This window comes from Acanthochromis polyacanthus, chromosome 24 (assembly GCF_021347895.1).
Source record: "Acanthochromis polyacanthus isolate Apoly-LR-REF ecotype Palm Island chromosome 24, KAUST_Apoly_ChrSc, whole genome shotgun sequence".
Lineage (NCBI taxonomy): Eukaryota > Metazoa > Chordata > Actinopteri > Pomacentridae > Acanthochromis > Acanthochromis polyacanthus.
The window spans coordinates 3,217,931-3,243,274 of record NC_067136.1 but is presented as its reverse complement, the minus strand read 5'-3'; the positions used below and the strand labels follow the sequence as shown (position 1 = coordinate 3,243,274).

The window sequence follows — 25,344 nt, the reverse complement described above, 5'->3', positions numbered from 1 at the left end:
GTCCATAGGTCTAAAACTAAGAAAGTTCTGCTGATCAGAGATCCTTTTAGAACCATAGTCATGTAGCTCAACTGACTGGAAATCACAGCTGGGCTCAGATTAGTTTCACAGCTTTGCTAGCAAGTCATTTTGGACACATTTTAAATAATTCGGGACACATTTGGCATCATTTTGGATAATCTTTTTGTAAGCATAGACACGTTTTTGTTATTTTTATAATTTCTGGGTGCTTTTGGAGAACATTTAGCAAATTATGGACCAAGTTTGAATCATTTTAGTCAAATTTGAAGGCATTTTGGACACATTTTAACCTGTTTTTGAACAATTTTGTGGACTTTTAAGCAATTTTCATTCTATTTCATCTTTGTTTTATTATTCTGCTTTGGGGTGTGTATTTTTAATATAGTCTTTGTAAAGTATTAGTATTTGATTGTTCAAGAAAGGAAAGACGCTCACTGCTCAACTTCGCTGTTATTGGGAGGTGATAGAGTGATGACAAATTCTGCTGGATCAAAATATCCAAACATAAATGCTAATATCTGGTTCAATCTGTCCATTTTCACCTCAGTTCGGTTCTTCTGGTTTCCGTCCACAAGCTTCTCCTCTGGACACTGTACCTGCCTTCAAGCATGGAGGTGGCGGTATCATTATACGATCCATTTAAATGAGTCAAGCATGGAGGTGGCGGTATCATTATACGATCCATTTAAACGAGTCAAGCATGGAGGTGGCGGTATCATTATACGATCCATTTAAACGAGTCAAGCATGGAGGTGGCGGTATCATTATGCGATCCATTTAAACGAGTCAAGCATGGAGGTGGCGGTATCATTATACGATCCATTTAAACGAGTCAAGCATGGAGGTGGCGGTATCATTATACGATCCATTTAAACGAGTCAAGCATGGAGGTGGCGGTATCATTATGCGATCCATTTAAACGAGTCAAGCATGGAGGTGGCAGTATCATTATACGATCCATTTAAACGAGTCAAGCATGGAGGTGGCGGTATCATTATACGATCCATTTAAACGAGTCAGGTGAGCAGAGGTGGCAGTATCATTATACGATCCATTTAAACGAGTCAAGCATGGAGGTGGCGGTATCATTATACGATCCATTTAAACGAGTCTAGTGTGAGGCAGAAAAGCAACAAATTTAGTGGAATGGCACAACTTCTGGTGCCGTTACACTAAATTTGTTTCTTCAGGTTCTTGATGGGCTTCAGTCAGGTCTTTGTGGAGACCAGTCTAAGACTAATTCATGAAAGGAAAAATTCTCAGTGCTCACCTTTGCAGTTATTGGGAGGTGATAGTTTGGAATGATTTCACATTTATGTAAAATTCTGTCTTGTTACTACATCTTGCATCATCACAATTTAATGTCTGTAGATCTACTTTTTGTTTTTCTTTTCTTCATTCCGTTCCAGTGGTCTGTACATTTGTGGATACACCGCAAACAGGAGCTGCTAATAGAGACTTCGGCTACTTTTAGGTCTTAATTTTTCACCTACAGGCTGTAAAAACATCAACGCTGACTTTGAAATCTACTGAGGAAAGTCCTCATTAATCAGAAACTGCGGGATGTTCCGGAGTACAAAAAGGATCCCTTCACATCCGCTCTGTTCTGGGAAACATTGAAGCTCCGGAGATGAGCTTTATTAACCTCGGCTTCGCTTTGGGTCACTTTGGTTTGCCCCTGAGGAGCCCCGGCATGATTGAAGTTAAAGAGTTTACCACACTTTGTTTGCTCTGGAGTGCCCCCTTGATGTTTCCCTTTGATTCGACCCTTGTACAAATGAATAAAGAACAGAGTGATCCGGCGAGATTGGAGGCGTCCACCGAATGCCAATGAGCTCAAATTAAATCAAAATGTTGGACTCTGTGCAGAGTTCAGGCATTCTCTTTGTGAGAATTTGCAAATCCGTCAGTTCTTTAAAAAGGCTGTTTTTTATGGATTAGTTTTTTCAGAGATAACGGAACGTATGTAAAATGTGTTCATAAACAAAGTGCAGGGAGAAGATTAGAGGGAGAAAATAGGATTTGTTCTATTTCCGCTGCCGCAGCCATGAAAACAAAGGAAATAAAGTAAGAAGAAGCCGGGGAGCGAGAACACGTTGGCCTGTATTAAAGCCACCTGCTTCAAATGTCGGCATTAAAGTGTTTGATGGAGAAACAGAACAGCCGCTACACAGCCGAGGATTTGTTGATATAAAGAGCATTTAGAAGACACATTTTTCCTTCTGCACACTGTAAGTTGTAAAGATAAATGAATCAAACTGCAGAAAACGTAAACCAGTCCAAGAAATGTTCAGAACCAGTCAGAATACAATCTGAAACCAGTCCAGAAGCACTTCTAGGAGGCTCCAGAGCATGATACTGCCACCTCCATGCTTGATCGTAGGTCTGGTGTTCTTGAGGTTAAAGGCCTCACCTTCTCTCCTCCAAACATGCTTTTGTTCTCTCCTGAAGATCTTTTCTTTGGGCTCAACTGAAGTGCCAATATGGAGGATTGTTTTTTTGTGTTTCAATGACTCCATCATTTAAAGCAAACAATGTTCTAGAAATAACTGGAATGTCAACACAATCAAGCATGGTGGTGGCAGCATTATGCTCTATAGAAGTGGAGCTTTAGAAAGAGGCACAAAATGACCAAAAGGCTGACAGAAAACGACAACAAAAACATACAAAACAACCACAAAAACACAGAAACGCACAAAATTACCCCAAAATAACAGAAAAGGACAGAAAAGAGATGCAGATTTACAACAGAGACACAAAATGACCACAAAACACACAAAATGACAGAACAATCATAAAGACACAAAATGACCCAAAAAAAACCCCACAGAAAACAACCACACACAGAACAACCAGAGAAAGCCACAAAATGACTCCAAAATAACAAAAAAGGACCAAAAGGAGACACAAATTACCACAAAGAGACATAAATCGACCTCACCTCGATCACAAAATCACACAAAATGACATTAAACAACCAAAGAGACACAAAGCAACCAAAAGAGTCACAGAAAACGACAACGAAAACATTCAAAATAACCACATAAACACACAAAACGATCACAAAAACACATTGAACAGTCACAATAAGACAAGACAAAGAGACACAAAATGACCACAAAACACACAAAATGACAGAGAACCATCATAAAGACACAAAATGACCAAAAACCTACAGAAATTGATAACAAAAACTCACAAAATTACACAAAACGACCATAAAGGACCAATAAGGCACACAAAAGCAGCACAAACACCCACAAAATGACCCCAAAATCACACAAAAAATGCTCAGAGATACAAAAGGAGCACAAACAGCCGACTACACAGCTCGACATCAGAGCTCTGTCATGTGTCGAACACAGTCGGGACTATTTCAGGAGTGTGTGTTGCTTTGAGGCTCTAATTGGAGAGTTTGTGGTTATTTTTAGGGCAGCAGCTGTTTTAACGGCGGAGGTCTGACGCTGCAACACTTGTCTCATTAGAGCTTCACGTCTTTGATGCTAAATCCTTCAGCGTCGGCTCTTTTTGAAATCACACTCCGAGTCTGACCTCCATGTCGAGCAGAAATGACTGAATCTGAACATAAATAACTGAATATAGTATAAAACTGACTGAACTGATTTAGTCCAGTGGGCTGCTGAAGGCTGCTGCATTCCGTCTGAATTTAGGAGCTGAAAGATTTTAGTTTTGATTGTATTTTACCATTTTCATGTCAGTTAATGCACATGTTCCAGAAAAAAAACACAAAATAACACACAAACACGTGTAATATAACTGCAGACGGACTACAAAGAGACACAAAAGCATAGAAGAAATGCAAAATCAACACTTTACTGCAAGGAAGAGACTGTAAACGGCCAACAAAAGACAAAGAACGACTAAAAAATCACACGAGGCATAAATGACACTAAAAATGTCTTAAAGACAAAACGATTACAAAGTGGCACAAGACGACCACCGACAGACACAAAACAACCACAAGGAGATGCAAAATCAACACAAGACACAAAGCAAATAATAAGAGACTGAAAGTGATTTTAAAAAGGCGCAAAACAACTAAAAAGAGACGGAAAATGACAACAGAAAGTCCTAAAACGAACAGACACAACACCACTAACAAGACACAAAACAACCACGACGACGCACAAAATGACGCAAAACGACTACAAAGAGACAGTTTAAAAAGCATACACAAAACCAGTAAAATGAGACAAACTACAACAAAAAGACACAAACTAACGCACGAAACAGGATACAAAACAACACAAAACATCTAAAGAGTCAGAAAACGAAACAGGACACAAAACAATTAAGAAACTAAACATTAAAAAAGGGACACAAAACAACCAAAAACTGACAGAAAATTACCACAAAAAGGCAGAAAATGAATACGACGCACAAAATGACTACGAAAAAATACAACTACAAAATGACACAAAACAACAAAACCATGAAAAGACACACAAACAACAGCAAATGGCAAATAGCTGTTTGTTATAATTTTGCGTTGTCGTCGGTCTGAGTTGATGTAACTTCATCCAAGAACAACAGTGAAACTTCTCCAGTAATCCGTCTCTTCACAGTTGTGTTACTTTTGTGTTGTGGGAGGACTGAGGTGTGAACTCTCTCAGACCTTTGTGAGTCTGCCTGGCTGTGTTGTGCCGACGCTGTCGGCCAGGATCAGCGCTGAGCTGAACGCCCCGAGGCAGCACACTCAGCGAATCAGCGCACTGGACTGTGACGCATGTTGTTGTGTGTCTGTGTTTGTCTGTCTGTGTTTGTGTTGTTTGTGTGTCTCCCTGAGGCGCTTGACTCGGCCCACATCACACAGCTGTGAAAGACAGAAGGTCACAGCTTGGATGTGACACAGCTGGTGATGTTTCCTCCCACCTGTGAACTACACAACATGACAACGCAACAACACAACGTCTGCTCAACTCTATTAAAGATGATAAGCCAGTGGCAAGAAGGAGCACAAAGCCACACAAAACAACTCAAAAGATACACAAAATGACTGCAGAGAGATGCAAAACAACCACAAAGACACAAAACGACCACAAAGAGACACTAAACAACCACAAATAGACACAAAACCACAGAGACACAAAACGACCACAAATAGACACAAAACAACCACAAATAGACACAAAACAACCACAAATAGACACAAAGCAACTCAAAATATACAAAAAAAATGACTGCAAAGAGACACAAAACAACCACAGAGAGACACAAAGCAACTCAAAATATACAAAAAAATGACTGCAAAGAGACACAAAATGACCACAAGAGACACAAAATGACCACAAGAGACACAAAATGACCACAAAGAAACACAAAATGACCACAAAGAGACACAAAACAACCACAAAGAAACACAAAACAACCACAAAGAAACACAAAACAACCACAAAGCCACACAAAACAACTCAAAAGATACACAAAATGACTGCAGAGAGATGCAAAACGACCGCAAAGACACAAAACGACCACAAAGAGACACAAAACAACCACAAATAGACACAAAACCACAGAGACACAAAACGACCACAAATAGACACAAAACAACCACAAATAGACACAAAACAACCACAAGTAGACACAAAGCAACTCAAAATATACAAAAAAATGACTGCAAAGAGACACAAAACAACCACAGAGAGACACAAAGCAACTCAAAATATACAAAAAAATGACTGCAAAGAGACACAAAATGACCACAAAGAGACACAAAATGACCACAAAGAAACACAAAATGACCACAGAGACACAAAACAACCACAAAGAAACACAAAACAACCACAAAGAAACACAAAGCAACTCAAAATATATACAAAATGACTTTAAAGAGAAGCAAAACAGCCACAAAGAGATACAAAAAGACACAAAACAACCACAAAAAGACACAGAGCAACTCAAAATACATACAAAATGACTTTAGACACGCAAAACAACCACAAAGAGATACAAAATTATCACAAAAAGACACAAAACAATCAGAGACACACAAAACAACCACAAAGACACACAAAATGACCACAACGGCACAAAACAAGCACAGAAATACACAAAACAACGAGAATCTCTCGTATTTGTACCGAATCTGTTTTGATCAGACTGCCTCTTTTTGTGTAAATAAACCAAAATAATCAGAGCTGCAAACAACGGTTTGGCCTCTGAAATGTCAGAAAATATAGGAGGAAAATAACTAAGAAATAATAATGTTTAAGCAGCTGTAGTCTCCGGATATTTTAGCTCCAATAAATGGACAGAAATGGGACATTTTGAGGTCTAACTTTGCAGCTTCTTTACTCACAAAGTCCAGGAATAATTTGCTGGAACTTTGCCGGATCTCAGACCTTTACTTCGCCACGTCCCTGAATCAGCAGCAGCCTGACACTGATTGTTTATTTTTAGCGTCTTTATGAACATTGGCAGCAGCAACGGCTAAAGCTGCAGCTTCCACTCCACTACAGCTGCTTTACTATTCTACTGCATTATTTGGCATTATTTAGCTGTATTTTATTTGATTTTTACACGAGTTCATTCACGATTTTAAAAACACTTTATGTAATGAATCCACAGCCAGAGATCTTTTTGAGAATATTACTTATTACCTGAAGGTAAATGTGACATCCAGTGTTCTACTTTCTAATTGGCCGCGTTGTTTTGCAGGTTAAGGGTTAATGGTAATCAGGAGGTGACTTTTGACTCAGTTTAGTGCGAAAAATAGCCACAAAGAGCCTCGCATCCTGTGATCCCATTTTTATTTACAGGTTTAGTGAAGTTTACGAAAGATTTAAAATGAACAGCAAATTTATGAGGGAAACGCTTGAAAATGATTTTATACATGCCTCTTGATGAATCGTCACCTAATTGTGGTGGAGGGTTGAGTGTCCCGGGATCCTGGGAGCTACGTTGTCCTGGTAGGGTTTTCTGAGGCAAATTGGTCCTGGGGGAGGGACCAGACAAGGAGCAACTCGGAAAACCCAGATGACGTGGGGCTCGGTCGGGTACAGCCGATAAAGTAACACCCACCACTCACCGGGGGGAAATCTGGGTCAGGTGCTATGCTTAGTAGCCAGGAGCGGGTGTTTAGACACACCGCCCCTGGTGGTGTAGAGTAGCTCTGGGGACATCACCTCACGAGTGGAGAAGGAACCTGAGCTGGTTCAGAGGTGGAGCTCGATATAGTTGGGCTCACCTCCACGCACAGCAAGGGTTCTGGAACCAGAATCCTGGAGAGGGGTTGGACTTTTCTTTTCGAGAGTTGCCCAGAGTAGGAGGCACTGGGCGTGTGTGGGGATACTCACGAGCCCCAGAGAACAAGCGGGTCGCCTCTCTATAGGGAACTCTGATTGTCTGTGCTTATGCACCAAACAGCAGTTCAGAGAACTCGACCTTCTTGGAGTCTCTGGGTGGTTCCTGGAAGGGGTACACCTGGGGACTCTGGACTTCAATACTCATGTGGCAACAATGGAGAAACCTGGAAGGAGGTGACTGAGAGGAACGGCCTGCCCGATCTGAACCCGAGTGGTGTTATGTTACTGGACTTCTGTGCTAGTCATAGATTGTCATTAACAAACACCGTAAGGTTGCTCATAAGTGTACTTGGTACCAGAGCACCTTAGAGCAAAGGTCAATGATTGACTTCATAGTCGTATCATCAGACCTGTGGTCGTATGTTTTGGACACTCGGGTGAACAGAGGTGCAGAGCTGTTAGCTGATCACCACCTGGTGGTGAGTTGGATCCGATGGCGGTTAAGGCTGCTGGACAGACCTGCTAAACCCAAACGTGTAGTGCGGGTGAACTGGGAACGTCTGGTGGAGGATCCTGTCTGTGGGGTTTTCGACTCCCACCTCTGGAAGAATTTCTCCTGCATCCTGCCTCCATTGCAGAAGCAGCTGTTAGGAGCCGTAGCCTGAAGGTCACTGGTGGCTGTTGCCGTGGCAACCCAAAACCCGCTGGTGGACACCAGCGGTGAGGGAAGTCCTCAGGTTGAAGGAGGAGGCTTTTTGGGCTTGGCTTGCTCAGGGATCTCCTGAAGCAGCTGACGGGTATCAGACGGCCAGAAGGGTGGAAGTCACAGAAACAAAACTTTGGGTGTGGGAGGAGTTCAGAGAGGCTATGGAGAAGGGCTTTCAGTGGGCCGAAAGAAAATTCTGGCAGACCGTCTGACGCCTCAGGAAAGGGAGGCTCACTACAACATGTAGCCAACGATTCCTCTGTTATTTGTAGCTACCTCTGACTTTTAGCAAACATTTTATTACTATTAACTAAATCATTTATTATGAGCTAGACTATTTTAAACATTACATTTGACAGACCATTTATCACCTTCAGCTAACCATTACTTTCAGCTATTTTTGTAGCAAACTTTTTATTATTAACTAAACCATTTGAAACACTACTTTTAGCTGACTATTACCCTTTGCCAGCAATTCCTCTATTATTTGTAGCTACCTTTGACTTGCAATAAACATTTTATCACAAGTAACTAAATCATTTAAAGCATTTTATTTAGCTAAGCATTCATCAAAATTCCTTTAGTTAACTATCACTCTGGCTATCACTTTTAACTACCAATTTCTGCATTTTTTTCTTTAGGTAATTATGAATTTTAGTTAACTGTTTATTACTTTTAGCCAGCCAAACTATTTAGCACCCTCAGGTATAAATACCCCTGGTTGAGATGCTGTTATTGACTAGCTGCTAAAAAAGATTAAAAAGTTTGTATTTAGAGGTAATAGTCTAAGCCGATGGAGACCAAAACAGAGCTGAAAGACGGAGTGAATGTTGGATTCAGGTGGATCTAAAACTAAGTTATTTAATATTTTGGATGTGTAAACATGTCTTTGAATTCATTTTATCTCCAATATTGACGCGTGGTTCCGTGTCTTTGCTGTCTTACAGGCTGTGTGATTGTGAACGTGAGTTTGTAAAATGGTGCTGCCGGCTGGACACGTTTGATCGAACATGGAGGCCTTCAGCGCAATCAACGCCACACAGGAAGTGCTTCACCTCCCGCCGCCTGACGACCGCTATGACCCGAATGCCGGCCCCATCACCCCAGATCTGCCCACGCCGGTCTTCGAGGGAGTGAATTTTCCAGAAGACCCCATTAGGCTGCTGAGTGTTCAGGTACAAGCCTCGTTTCCATTAGTTTTAGAGCCTTTCAGGGTCGATTAATGGAAACTGAAATGGATGGATTCTGTTATATAACCATTTTAACACAAGACCCATGTTTGCTGCTCTTTCCTTCCATTATTCTGACTCAGACCAGTCTGATTGGTTCTACATTTACTCCATTGCTTCCTTGAAACTGGAACACATCCATATCTGCATTTTGTTTTATGCTAATTAACACAGTAAACTAACATAAACTGCCTAAAACGACAGCAATAAATGCTCATTGGGTTTATTAAAGTGCAACTATTATCACATAATGTGGCCAGAATTGCCTTCAACTGAAGAAATAATCCCCTTTTGTGCTGGTTCTGGGTTCTCGCTTCTTACAAATTCCAATTTAAACTTTGAAGAATCACTAACAATGCAGACATTTCATAGATAATTCTTAGTTGCTAGCTAGCTTGCTAATGCTTCAAACCGTTGTCATACCAGTGGAGAGTCGACTCCCCTTTGTTTACTGTTGTTTGTTTGTTTGTTTTAGGTGGTGCTGATCCTGGCCTACAGCACCATCATCGTGCTAGGGGTTCTGGGTAATTCTCTGGTCATCTACGTCATCTACCGCTTCAAGACGCTTCGCACCGTCACCAACTTCTTCATCGCCAACCTGGCCGTCGGTACGTTGACACTGGTGGAGGTGTTTGTGTGTTGGCCTCATTGTGTTCTGTTCTGTGTGTGCATTTATGTGATGTTAGAGCCTCAAAGGTTGGTGAAATGTCAACCAAAGACTGTATTTTAGTAGAAACGTGGATCCATTCAGATATGTACACTTACAGGAACTTTATGGAGCTAGTAAACCTTCAGAAAAATGAGAACATTTTAAAAAGTGAAGGGTTGTTTGGGCAATTACAAACATGTAATTTCTGACCAATTTCTAGTCACTTTGGACATTTTGTTGTCATTTCAGATATTGTTTTTCACATCCTACTGACATTAGAGCCTCAAAAGTTGGTGAAATATTGACCAGAGACTGTATTCTAGCAGAAATATGGATCCATCCATAGATATACGGAATTTTATAGAGACACAATACCACCATTGTTGAAAATTATGTATTTTTTGAGTCTTTTTAGACCATCGTGATCTTATTTTGTACAAACCTCAAGTCTTCTAGGACAAGCTGTAGATAATTTTGGACTATTTTTGGTCATTTTAGAGGTTTTTTTTGTATTTTGCACAAATTTGAAGTCTTTGGGGATGAGTTTCAAGTCATTTTAGACCATCTTTATCTTGTTTTAGGCAAATTTTGAGCCATTTTGGACAATTGTCAAGTTTTTTTTTTTAAATGTCAACCAAAGATTGTATTTTAGTAGAAATATGGATCTGTCCATATACATACACTTAAAGAAACCTTATGGGGGCACAGTACCAGCCTAGATTGAACTTTATGCATTGCTTTTTTTGCATTTTAACAGACTAAAATGCATTCATTATTGTCATTTTAGACCTTTTTGAGTAATGCTGGGCCATTTTTTAGCGATTATTGACCAGTTTCAAGTCGTTTTGGACAGATTTTAAGTTATCCTGGATGTTTTTCATGTCATTTCTGACTAATCTGAAGTCAATTTGGGGATTTTCTTGCCATTTTGGATATTGTTTTTCAAATTCTCGTGATGTTAGAGCCTCAAAAGGACTGTACTTTAGTAGAAATATGGATCCGTCCATATAGATACACTTACTGGAACTTCACAGAGACATACCACCAGAATCCCTTTCGAAAAATGGGCAAATTAGAAAAGGTAAAGGGTTGTTGCATTGTGCCATCTTGGTGTTAATGTGATTTTGCATTTAGAAGTCAGTCATTATGAGCACATTAATAGAAACAGAAGAATCCTCAGACGTTTCCATTTTTATTTGTTAACCAGCGTTTTTAATCTGAGGACGGGGAAAACTCTCAAAACATCACAAGCGACTCGGATTCATTAAAACAACAATTGGTTGAATTTCATGAAAAATCCCATGGCAGCCATGTTTTATTATGAATTAACACTTTTCCAGCTCATTAAGGCTGTTCTGTGCACTACACCCATGTTTACATTGATTGATTTTGAGTGTTTTTTCCATTTTAATCACAATATATAAAGATTTAATAAGTAAAGACTCCTCATTAACTGCTGGTTAGAGGCCTGTACACAGTGGAAATAACATTTAAATTAATCTGAAACATGGTTATCGCTCATTTGAACATGTTTATAAATGCATTGTGTTGGAGGTTCCAACTATAAATCATGGATAAGCTTCCACAATGCCATCAGTTTACCTAAATGTGTAGAGAAGCTGCAAAATGGGGATGTAGTAGTTACATGTTTTCATCCTTTGTGGTTTTAAGGGTCACAAGTCTTTGACAACATGTAGACGCCCATCAATACCAGAGTGTATTTCCTGTCAACGAGTCAACATTTAGTCAAAAGATCGAAAAACTCGACCAAAGCCTGCATTTTGGCAGAAATATGGATCCATCTATATACATTTCCATTTTAAGGGGCTAATATGTATTTATTATTGTCATTTTGGACCATGTTGAGTGACGATGGACCATTTTTTAGTGATTCTGATCAAGTTCCAAGTAATTTCAAACAGCTTTTCAGTTAATATAGCAAAATAGTTGAAGATTGGGAAATTGGTTATGGGGCAAAAATACAGCTCTCATTTGAAACTTTTGCACATTTTTCCATTTTTAGAGGCCAAGAAGTATTGATTACTGTCGTTTTAGCCAATTTTGAGATTTTTTGTATTTTTTAAATCAGGTTTGAAGTGATCATGGACATGTTTTAGGTCATTTTGGACAGCTTTTTAAATCAGAATAGCAACAAACTTGAACTATGTTTGGTCAGACTTTCCACACATCAGATTCTACTGATGTTAGAGCCTCAACAGTTGGTGAAATGCCAACGAAAGACTGTATTTTAGTAGAAATGTGGATTCATCCATGTATATACACTTACAAGAATATGATCCAATGAAGATGTTGCACTTTTTTCCATTTTCAAGGGTCAGTAATTAAAAATATGTCCTCTGCTAGAGTCATTTAACCTTTGCAACTTGCTAAACACTATTCTGTCTGAGTCCTTACCAAATTTTATGGCCGTAGGAGTTTAACTTCTGGAGATATTGAAGCCTGAAAATGACTTCAAAGGTATTTTTTGAAGGTGAGAATAGAAAAGCTCCCAGGTCATTTGAACATGTGAAATTCTAAAATCTCATCAAATGTCCAATTCTACTGATGTTGGAGCTTTTAAAGTTGGTGAAATGACGACCAAACATTGGATATTTAGAAAGAAATATGGATCTGTCCATCGGCTTACAGGAACTTTATGGAGACACAATACCACCATTATTGAAAAATTCTGTATTTTTTTGAGTCTTTTTAGACCATCTTTGTCTTATTTTGTACAAACCTTAAGTCTTCTGGGACAAATTGTAGGTCATGTTGGACTATTCCTGGTCATTGTAGAGTTCTTTTATGTATTTTTTACAAATTCTAAGTCTTTGGGGATGAGTTTCAAGTCATTTTAGGCCATCTTTAGCTTGTTTTGGACACATTTTGAGTCCTTATGGGCAAGTTTCAGGTTATTTTTTGTGAAATGTCAACCAGTAGTAGAAACATGGATCCGGCCATGGATGTTTTCCATTTCAAGGGCTGAATATGTATTCATTATTGCCATTTTGGACCATTATTAGTGTTTCTTGACATGTTTCGAGTCCTTTTGGACAGATTTTAAGTCATCCTGGACGTCTTTCATGTCATTTCTGATTAATTGTAAGTCACTTTGGGCATTTTGTTGTCATTTCAGACATTGCACTGATGTTAGAGCCTCATAAGTTGGTGAAATGTTGATCAAAGGCTGTAATTTTAGTAATAAATCTGGATCTATCCATGTATACACTCAAGGAGGAAGTTTCTGGGGCCATAATATCATGACCGAAATAGGATTTTGCACTTGTTTTCCATTTTCAACGATCAGTAAATAAAAGCGGGTCCTCTGTAGGAGCCATTCAATAATGTGAATTTGTCAAACACTATTCTGTCTGAGTCCTCTCCAAATTTCATGTCTGTGAAGGTTTAATTTCTGGAGATACTGAAGCCTGAAAATGGCTTGCCAGCTGAGAAAAACTGTTTTGTGGAACTTATTTTTTATCCCCAGTGGACACATTTGTGAGAAATCTGAGGCTGACGGTGAATTCAGTTTGGCTCCAGAGTTAACAGCAGGGCTTTCCAGTGCTGCTGTTGTGGTTTTATGCTTTTAACGATTATTGGTGACATTTGCAGAAAACACAAAAGCAGTCATTATGAAAGACCAAACTGTGTGCTTTCCCATGTTTTAATGAGCTGCAGAACGTGTCGACCCCAAACATTGAGCAGGATCTGGCTAATAAGGGCGACAGAAGTCGACGTTTAGCAGTCATCTGCTGCGACACACGGCGGGCGATCTCACCTCGGCTTTATTTATTGCTGCTGAATGAAAGTGTGAAAAGATTGGTCCGTCTGTGGAGCGATGCCACGCGATGATTCAGACGTTCACACACGCTGTAGGTGTTCGGAGCAACAGAATCTGGTTTCTAGGAGGCAAAGATGGATGGAAAACAATCAAACTACCAGGGTTCTCCAGTTTTATTTCAGCAAAAACACGACTGTGGCACCATACATGGTAGAAAACACATTTCAATCAGTTAAGCAGTGAAACAAACAGGGATGCAGATTCACTGTTTCTGGGTGTTTCTTGCTGTTGTTTCACTTTCCCCTCACACAAAAGATGCAAAAATAACACAAAAACCACAGAAAAAGGCCCAACAGTTACACACAATGAAATAAAAAGACACATAAATGGCAGAAAGGTCAAAAATCGAAAAAATCAAAACAAATGTCAGGAAAAAGTCTAAAAATGACACAAATACGCCATTGAAATAATGCATAAAGACACAAAAACATGCAGAAAAGTTGCTGAAGTCACAAATCCATGCCAAAAATATAAAAGGTGAAAAAATGACACGAAAGATATAAAAAAATGACACAAAAATGTCAGAAAAGGTTTAAAAAATGCACAAATACTGTACAAAAGATGCAAAAATAACAAAATAAGATGCAGAAATGAGACCAGAGTCAAAAAATTACATGAAAAACACGAAACAATTACCCAAAATATGACAGAAATAACATAGAAATGTCAGAAAACAATCTCAAAATTACACAAATGACACATGACAGAGGCAAAAAACCCTAAAAATGTCAGAAAAAGGTTTAAAGAATGCACAAATACTGTACAAAAGATGCAAAAATAACACAATAAGATGCAGAAATGAGACCAAAGTCGAAAATGACTGAAAAGAATTGCATAAAACGTGAAAAAATTACACAAAACATGACAAAAATAACAGAAAACAATCTCAAAATTACACAAAAAACACATAAAAGATGCAAACAAAACCCTAAAAATGTCAGAAAAATGTTTTAAATGTTACAGAGAAATGACAAAACAGATGCAGAAATGACACGAAAGTCACAAATGACTGGAACATTCTCAAAAAATGCAAAGAACGACACAAAAATGTCAGAAAACAATCTAAATACTACACAGAAAGATGCAGAACTGAAACAAAAGCCACAAATCACAGATAAGAATCACATACAAATGTAACAAAACCAACGCAAAGATGTGAAAACATGACGGTAAAAGATGCAGTTTGTTGTTTATTATTGTGTCTTTAATAGTTTTTTGTCTCCTCTTCATCGTTTTCTGCTTGTTTTTGCTTCATTTAGTGTTTGCAGGTGGTTTCTGATGAGCAGTTTTCTATTTATTCTGTTTATTCTCAGCCTGTCCTGGTTTGCTGCTGAACGTCTCTCCGTTATTTCAGCTATAAAAGGTTTTCTGAGGATCACAGAAGCAGAAATTTGAGGTTTTTGTCGGTCTGTCGAGGCCTGAAAGCTTCTCTTCTCAGACGGAGGAGCAGCCGAGCGAAGCCGAGCGAATGTGAGGAGCGACCGGTGGGATTGATGTGATGTGAAATGTTCAGGAAGGTAGAAGAACGGCCGACAGAACGGCGCCCCTTCAACTCCCAGAATCCAAACGGATCCGGCAGCCGCTCCGAGATCAGTAAAGAAAAACAAAACCACAGCAAGACACGCAGAAAAAACATGCAGAGAGGCCAGAAAAGACAGAACTGATGGAAAAAAAGATGGAAAGACATGAAAATGACACAAAATTATGAAAAAAAATCACAAAAATGTCAAGAAATAGAACAAAAGTTACACTAAAGATGTATTAAAAGGACACAAAAGTTTAAAAAAGACACGAAAAGATAAAATAATTAAATAAAAATGGCCCAAAAGTAAAAAATGACAGACAACAATCACAAAAAGATGAAAAGCTGACAGAGAAAGATGCAGAAACAGCACAACAATAACTGAAAAGGGTAAAAAAAAAAACACAAAAAACCCACAAAAAATGACAGAAAAGGGAAAATAAATGATGCATAATTATAAAAATGACAAACTGCGATAAAATATCAAAGAAATACAAAAATGCCACCGAAAGATAAGAAAATGACTAAAAATGATGCAAAAGTCAAAAATGACAAAAATATGAAAAACTGACAGGAAAAAGATGCAGAAACAGCCCAACAGTAGCACAAAATTGACAGAAAAACAACACAAAAATGACAGAAAATTGTATAAACATGACGGACAAACATAAAAGTGACACAAAACTGAAGAAATGACACAAAAATGCAAAAATTGCACAAAAATCAAACACAAAGAACAACTAAAAATGAACTAAAAGTCAACAATGACAGACAAAAATCACCAAAAGAGGAATAAAGACAGAAAAAGGTGCAGAAACAACACAAAAATGACACAAAAATGACAGGAAAGGGAATCAAAACAACATAAAGATGCAAAACCAACACAAATGTGAGGAAAAAATGTCTTAAAGTGAAACAAAAACATAAAAAATCCACAAAATATGCAAAAAAAAAAAAACCCCAATGCATGATGACAAATGGAAACATTTTGTGTCAGATTTTCTCTATTTTGTGTCTGATTTTCTCTATTTTATGTCTGATTTTTTCATCCCTTTTTTAGTCATTTTCTTTTTCTTTTTCCATTTGGGTCCCTTTGTGTCTTAACTTTCCATCACTTTGTTTCTCTTTGTTGTTTTTGTTACATTGTGTTCATTTTGTGTCACATTTGAAACCTTCTGTGTCTGATTTTCATCATTTTGCATCTTTATGTTGCTGTTCAGTCTCTTCATCTCTATTTCTGTCCCAATGTACGTCTCATATTATTAGTTTTGTGTCTTTTAGTGATCATTTTTTCATGTTTTGGGTTTTTTTTAGTTACTTTTTGGCCATTTGTGTCAAATTTAAGACATTTTATTCCTGACATCTTCGTGTTGCCACTTTCTTGTCCTATTTTGGTCATTTTGTGTCTCATCTTGTTAATTTTCCATCATTTTTCTTCTCTTTATGCTCGTTTTATTTTATGTCTCTGATTGTTTTTGTTCATTTTGTGTCACATTTCAGAGATTTTCTGTCTGATTTTCATCATTGTTCATCTCTTTGTTGCCATTTAGTCTCTTTATCTACTTTTTGTCCCAAATTGTGTCTCATCTTATTCATTTTATGTCTTCTAGTGGTCAGTTTCCATCTTATTGTGTTTTCTTTGTGACATTTCGGCCATTTTTGTTGCCATTTTATCTTGTTGTGGTTATTTTTTGTCCCATTTTGATAATTTTTTTTGCCTCATATTGTTGATTTTCTGTCCCTTTGCTTCTCTGTATTGTTGTTTTGTTCCCTTCTGGTGGTTTTGTGTTCATTTTGTGTCTCTTCCTGGTTGTTTTTGGTCGGATTTGGGACATTTAATTTGATTTTGGTGGCTTTTCTTGAAGATCTCTGGCAGGTTTTTGGTATTCAGAGGGTGTAGTTTTGAAGGAAACACGTCGTCATCTCTTCCTTTAAAGGTTTCAAGCGAAGCAGTAAACTTAGAAGACCTGGTTGTGGATCCATCAGCGTCTGTAACGATTCTCGACTCTTCTCATGTGCTCGTCTCAGATTCTGTCTTCGGTTTTTCCATTTCTGGCTCATTTCATGCGGCTGATTCACATTTCTGTCTTTTCTCGTTGACTTTCTTTGGCCTGAAGCTCCTCAGGAGGCAGGAAGCCAAAGTCTGGAGGCAACGTGAGGCTGCTTCAGACACCAAGCAGCTTTTATTTCTGACGTGACGGGGCTCCGTGCCCTGACTGTGGACTGTCATCGTGAAGCGACGGTTCGAAGGCCGCCGGGATGTTCAGGTCGCATCTAATCGGACGTCTGATGGAGGATTCCATTAAAACTGAAGAGCAAAACAGCAGGAAGAAAGACGAGAGGGTTTCCTTTTAGAATGTTTGTCATGTTTGCTTCTTTTATAGATTTATTAAAGGATCCAGGAAGATCAACAAAAAAAAACAGTGAAGCACAGAGTCAGCAGTTTGTGTCTCGACTAGAACCCAACAGAACATCACCACCAACATCAGAATCTCCTCTATTAAAGCTGGACTGACTCTTGTTGCTTTGCTGAGTTTTTGAGCTCCTGAACCTGAACGTTTCTGTTTGGTATTTCAAACTGCTGATGGATTTAAAGTCTAATCTGAGACAACAAAAGCTCCTGAAGCTCACCAAGATCCTCAGACGGAGACGAGATACAAGAATCACAAGATGAGCTTTTGTTTTCCGTCGCCGACACGGTGAACTCTGTGTTCAAGCTCACCGCCGTCTGAACACAAGATTCACACATTTCTTCAGTCGTTTGAGGCGTGAGGTCTCGTTTTGTGGCCTCATGTGGGCTGTTTTTGTCATTTTATCATCTTGCTTCTGTTCATTTGTGTTATTTTTTGTTGTTTTGTGTCACGTTTGTGTTGTTTTTTGTCTTTTTATATCACATTAACGTCACTTTGTGTCTCGTTTTTTGTCCATTTTTGTATTTAGGTCAAAAATGACAAAACATTTTATCTGTACTGCACATATTTCATCTATGTTGTACATATTAATATTTTTACTCTTTCTGAATACGGGTTGTACCTGTATTCCATGTTTTTGTCTATATTTTTATCTATATTACAAAAATGTATGTATATTGCACAGATTTTACCAATATATCACAGATTTTATCTACACTGCACAGATTTGATCTATATTCTTGCCTTTATTGCATATATTTTACATTTTTATATATCTTTGTTGCACATATTTGATCTCGATTGCACAGATTTCATGTATATTTTACCCTCATTGCACAGATTTTCGGTGTATTTCAGTTTTTATCTGTATTTTTCTCTATATTGCACAAATTTTACCAATATTTTGTCTATATTGCATAAATTCTACTTATATTTCACAGATTTTATCTATATTTTTAACTACATTGTCCAGATTTTGTCTGTATTGTACATATTTGATGAATATTTTTACCCTTATTAAATACAGATTTAACCTGCATTTCACATTTCATTTATATTTTTATCTATATTGCAAAAATGTATGTATATTGCACACATTTTGCATATTTTTTTTACATTTAATGCATAAATTGTATCAATATATCATGAATTTGATCGATATTTTATCTATATTTCACATTTTAATTCTTATTTTTACACTTATTGCATAGATTTGATATATATTTCACATTTTATATCTACATTTGTATCTATTCTGCATATATTTTGTCTATATTGAATAGATTTAGTGTTTCTTTTACGCTTATTGTACAAATTTTATGTAGATTTCACATTCTTAATCTTTTTTGCGCTTATTTTATCTATATTTCACAGATTGTATATTTTTACCTTTTTGCACATATTTTCTGTATATTTCTGCCTATATTAGATCCATTCTCACTATTTTGAACAGATTATTGTATTTCTAGAAGGATTTCCGTGTTCCAAAGAGTATAAATTGTGTCTAAATTGTGTGTTTTTGTGTGTTTTCCAGCCGACCTGCTGGTCAACACGCTGTGCCTGCCCTTCACCCTGGTCTACACTCTGCAGGGCGAGTGGAAGTTCGGCCGGACGCTGTGCTTCCTGCTTCCCTACGCTCAGGGCCTCGCTGTGCACGTTTCCACGGTGACGCTCAATGTCATCGCCCTGGACCGCCACAGGTGGGCGGAGCTTGTTCTCCACCAATAGCATCCATTTCATATTTTTAGATGTAAGATAATGTAAAAAAGAAAAACATGGGAAATTGGTAAAATATTAAAAATTATTAAGTATGTCTTAATATTCACATTTTTTCTTGAAATTCCAGCAAATATCTGCAAAATTGCAACATTTTTCTAATTAAATATGCTAAAAACAGTGTCTGACAATATTACAAACAAAACATTGACCTTTTTTATGAATTACATTTGTTTTTCATCCTTCATTCTCAGTTTTTGAAGTCCCAGTTGGATTGCGATGCATTAAAAGCTCACTGTGACGCAAAACTAAGCAAAAACTTTGACACTGGTGGCATAGCATGACCTGTTTCTGTGATTTCAACTCATGTTGGTGGATTTAGAAGACCTGCAGGCGACTGGCTATCGTTCTTTCCGTCTTTCGTCTCCGTCCAGGGACGTTGAATATTTCTGGCAGATGGTTCCTGACAAATTAAAGCACATTTATATATATTTAAATATATTTAAAGATCTGAACATCTGCCTTCTTTGTTGTGTTGTGGATTAAACAGCAGGACATTAAAAAAACACAGCTTCTATTTTTGTCACACAAAGTCAAAACCAGGAGAGAGCTAAAGTTTCCATCAGCCTGTAAAGTTGTAAATGTATTAAAGATCTTCTAGGTCATAAATATACACACACTAACTTGAATTATGAGTTTTGTTGACGTAGAAAGTAGTGTTCATCACATTTTCTCAGTTTCTCTGCTTCTTAACTTCCTCTGAGTGATTCCAGTCGACTACAGCTGCTGACTCTGATCCGCTTTAAATAGAACCATTAGATCCACTGCCGAATCATAAATATACCAACATAAATGTTCAGACTTGGTTAAATTTGTCCATTTCCACATCAGTTCTCCTCTGGACACTACCGTCAAGCATGGCAGTGTCGGTATCATTATAGGATCAATTTAACTGACCAATTCCAGTGGAGTTCAACCAAATCTGTTGTTCTTCTGACTTGGTTCTTCAGGTTCTTTATGGGTTTAAGTCAGGACTTTAGGGACACCAGTCTGGAACCTTCATTCTAAACTGATTCAACCATTCCTTTTCCACTAGCTGAGTCACTTCTGACCAAATTTAGCCGATTTTAAAATAACTTTGGACAGGTTTCAAGTCATTTCTGAGTCAATTTGGAGACGTTTTGAGTTATTTTGGACAACTTTTGAGTAATTATGAACCAATTCTTAATCATTTTGGACAATTTTTGTCATTTTGGACATTTGTTTGTCATTTTGGGCAAATTTTAAACCATTTTCGACCAATTTTTAGTCATTTTGAACCCTTTATAGTCATTTTTGGACACTTTTTTGTTGTCTTTTTGGACTAATTTTGAGCCTTTTTGAGCAACACTTAAATCATTTTGAGTCACTTTTTACTCATTTTGGATGTTTTTATGTCATTTGGTTTTTGAGTTGTGGATTCATCGCATAAAGATATTAAACATATTATGTACAGGCATGAACAAAAGTTTGCTTTGCCAGTAGAGACCGTGAAGTAAAGTCAAGTTGTAAGTAAAGTCCTGACTTAAACCCATCAAGAACCTGTGGACTGATGAAGAAACAAGCCCGAGTCAGAAAAACAACAAAGAATTGGTGCCATTCAATTGTATTTGTTGTTTTTCTGTCTCAGATTTGAGTCGGCTAAATTGATAGTACAGTGATACTGCCACCTCCATGCTTGACGGTAGGTACAGTGTCCAGGGGAGTCAAGGATAAACCAGAAGATTGAAACCAGAAAAAACAATGGAGGTAAAAATGGACAAATTCAACCATATATTAACATTTGCTGTATGTATATGTTTGACTCAACAGAGTCAACAGCTGTAGTCAATTGCAATCACTCATGAGAAATTAAGATGCCCCCAAGAAAGTCTGATTAACACAACTGTCTACGTCATCAAAACTGGTAATTCAAAGTTGCCGTGCGTATGTTTATGCCTCAGCAGATGTTAAATTTCCCAATTAAACTGGACCAGAGGAGTCAGCAGCTGTAGTTGATTGTAGTCATTTGGGAGAAGTTAAGAGGTCATGAAACTAAAAAAAAAATTGATTGTCAGAACTTTCTTCTTCAACAAAACTGATCATTCAAATTGCAGTTTGTATATTTTTGATCCAACAGATGACCTTTAATAAATCTATCTAGACATAAACTCCAACTTGACAAAGATTCTCTCACCTCCACCGTGTCCACTGTGATAAATATGCAAAAATGTATTCATGAAATGCTTAAAAAAACGTTCTTTATGCCCTCAAAAGCTACGTCCAAGGTTACATCATAAACAGAAGGGATAATTCAGGTCTTCTAATGCAGAAATTGAGCTCAAAACAATACTTCCCCAAACTGAAACAAAGCGATTAAAAGCCACAAATCCTCACAAGCGACAACCTTCCTGTCAGATTCTTGGACTAATGCGGCGGTACAATGCTCTGGATGTAATGTGGCATTAATGAGTCAACACATTTAGCATAACGACCTGCTTCATTAAGGAATCATTATTCTGGATGCTGAAAAACTGCAGCAGTTATGACGGCGAACGGAATTAAATCTGTCAAAACTGAAAATGACTCGCTGTGTAAAATGATGAAAACCAGTCAGGATGTTTAAGTTTGGTTCTTCTTCCAGTTTAATTCATCTGTTTTTTCTACGAACTGCAGCTGATGCTTTAATGTAGGATCCAGTAGTTTATTTCAAACATGTCGACCAGAACCGTCCAGATGCTTTCTCATGAACATTCAGTCCGGCTTCCTCTCAGGTTTCTGCATCAGCGGCGACTGTCAGAGCTAAAAGCTTTTTTTTCATTTCGTCTGAACAACAGCAAACGGGCAGAAAACCACAGAGACCCATTTGGCTCGACCAAATCCGCTCTGAAGCAGCTTCTGCTTTCACAAAACCGAGCTACCGAGGAAATCGTAGTTGTTCACAGGGATGGTTGTGAATCTAGACAGCCTATTGATGTTCAGGACATTTGAAAGGAAGGAAATGAGAAGAAAATGTGGTTGTATTTCCACAGAAAGCAAATTAGAGAGGAAATTAAAACAAACTGGATCAATGAAGCACATAAAAAATACATGAAAATGACAAATAAGAGCCACAAAACGACAAAAAACAAGACAAGACTGATGAGAAATAACCCAAATGAGACACAAAGTGGCAAAAAGAAGGCAAAAAGATTTAACAAAACAGCAAGAAGCAAGACAAACTGACAGAAAGCAACAAAAAACAGACACGAAATGACCCAAACTAAACACAAAATGATGAAAACGAGACAAAAGCAAGACAAAAACAAGACATTAAAATAACAAGAAACATAAAACAACAAAAAACGAAGTTACATGACAGTTACATTGATTCCACAAGCCTCTTTATGCTGATGTCACTTATAGTGTAGTAATACTGCATTTATTCATTTTTCATCCTTCCTTCTTGTATATATTAGTTATTATAATTATTGTCTTTACTGTACATATGGTTTGTGCTGCTCTGAAAGATTTTTGCTTCTGTAACTCTGGAAATTTCCCCTGATGGTGGGAAGAATAATGAACTATCTTCTTAACACAAGACAGACAACAGCATAGACAGATACAAAACAACTAAAATGAGACACAAACTGACAAAAACAAGGCAAAAAAAATTCAACAAAATAGCAAAAAACAAGGCAAAGTGACAGAAATGAGGCAGAAAACAACAACAAACAGGCACAAAACAACCCGTATTAGACACAAATTGATGAAAATAAGACTAAACATCACAAATGTTACACAAAACAAGAGGAGACCAAAAATAGAGGAAAGCCTAGAAATCTGGAAATTTCTTCAAAATGATTGAAAAAAATGTCTAAAATGGCTTCAAAATTGGTCAAAATAGCTCAAATGTCAGATTTTTTTTTTTACTAATATCCAAAATGATTTAGACTTTAAACTGAAAAACTGTCCTAAATGCCACAAAATTTATCAGAATGACTGTAATCTGGAAATGTGTACAAAATGACTGAGAAAATTGTTTAAAATGGTCAAATTTGTCCTGTGTAATTTAAAAAATATATCCTGAATGCCTGAAAACTTGTCAAAAGTGACTTAAACTTGCCAAAGCAATTGAAAAAAAGTCCAAAACGATAATAAATTTGTTAGTATGACTGAAACCTGGAAACTTGTCCAAAATTAGTGATAAAATTGTCTAAAAATGGCTCAAGTTTCTCCAGTGTAAGTGAAAAATTGTCCAAACTGGCTGAAAATTTGTCCAGTGACTTAAATTTGCTCAAATAATTGAAAAAAAAAGTCCAAAATGATTCTGAATTTGTTAAAACATGGCAGAAACCCAGAGATGTGTCCAAAATTATTGAAAAAAAAATTGTCCAAAACGACTCAAAATGTAAAACTTTAAAATAATACTAAATTAAATTGTGAGATTTCATCAAAACCACTTCATTGTACATGTCTAACAGAAACAAATCTGCAAAAACTGAACTTTTTTCACCAGATTACATATAAAAAGGAAAGAATTCTGAGCTTTGATGTGCCAGCATGAGTCAGTTGTCATGTGAAAAAATGAAACGAGAATGGAAGCAAACCAAAAATGTACGTAGTTAAATATACACCTCAAGACACTTTGGAAAATGTTGGATATGTTGGTTCTAGAGCAAAAAAAAAAAAAGCACCCAGAAAACTGCTGCTTGAGGTTTGAAAGGCCAAAAGACAGTTGTCGTCCATCACTGATCCACTACAAGGCGTGTTGTTCTTGTACATACATGCGGTGGACATCAGGTGTGTTGTGTTGTCGTGTGTTTCAGGTGTATCGTGTATCACCTGGACACCCGGATGCGTAAAGACGTTTGCTTCGGGGTGATCGCGTGGACCTGGGTGTTGAGCGCCGTCCTCGCCAGTCCTCTGGCCATCTTCAGAGAGTACGGTTCCTTCTCACTGGAGCCTGGACACACCATGCAGGTATTTCTATTTACTATTATTAACGTGAAAAGTATTCACCCCCAAACAGAAATCTTCTATTTTTGCATATTTCTCACATTTAAATGTTCCAGATCATCAAACGAATGTTTATATTTATTGAATGTTGTACAGATACAACTCAGAACCCGTGATGATTTATTGAAGGTTTGTTGAAAACCAACACCACCCCTGTGGTAAAGTAAATGCCTCCCTGAACATAACTGGTTTGGCAGCAATGGTTAAATGTTTGTTCCAGTTTGTGATCATGTTTTACATCCATGGAGGGATTCTGCTCCACTCTTCTCTGTAGTATAGTTTTAATTCAGTCACATTAGATGGCTTTAGATCATGAACTGATCTTTTAAGGTGGTGTCACAGCATCTGAATTTGACTCAGACACTCTAGAACCTTCATTTAGTTCTTTTTGAGCAACTCAGAGGTGGACTTGCTTGTGGTCTTTGGGTCTCTGTCTTGCTGCATAAACCATTAGTGTTGAGCTTCAGGTCATGAACTGATGGTGGATGTTCTCCAGGAGGATTTTCTGATAGAGAGCAGAATTCATGACAAGTCTTCCAGGTCCTCCAACCATCACACTACCATGTTTCACTGCTGATATCATGTTCTTCTTATGGAATGCAGTACTAGCTTTACACCACATGGAGTCCACAGGATGTTATCCCAAAGGTAGTGTCTACGGATACGGGTCCGTATCCGTAGCCCACAGGCTACGGGTACGGCACTTTCCATTTGCCAGACAGATACGGACCCGTACGCGAGTCTCGTGAGTCAAGAAGCTGCTAACCACTTCAAACTGTTGAAAGGTAAGCAAAGGTTAAGGTTAGGGTTAGTGTTAGGGTCAGGTTTAGGGTCCGTACCTGTAGTACCGATGCTACGGTCCGTACCGCTAGCGTCTACCGGGAGTCACGTGACCAGATCTCGCGTATCTGATTGGCAAATGGCAAGTGCCGTATCCGTAGTCCACAGGCTACGGGTATGGGTCCGTA

At 37.9% G+C, this 25,344-nt stretch overlaps 1 protein-coding gene across 1 annotated transcript in view; it reads left to right on the top strand.

Annotated features, from left to right (window-relative positions):
• Positions 1-25,344, top strand: part of npy2rl (neuropeptide Y receptor Y2, like) — a 55,513-nt gene that overhangs the window by 20,762 nt on the left and 9,407 nt on the right. The window contains exons 2-5 of the mRNA XM_051944480.1: positions 8,940-9,167; positions 9,697-9,829; positions 19,179-19,344; positions 24,187-24,340. Coding sequence (XP_051800440.1) covers positions 9,003-9,167; positions 9,697-9,829; positions 19,179-19,344; positions 24,187-24,340 — 618 coding nt within the window. The 5' untranslated portion in view covers positions 8,940-9,002. The remainder of the gene's footprint in view (positions 1-8,939; positions 9,168-9,696; positions 9,830-19,178; positions 19,345-24,186; positions 24,341-25,344) is intronic.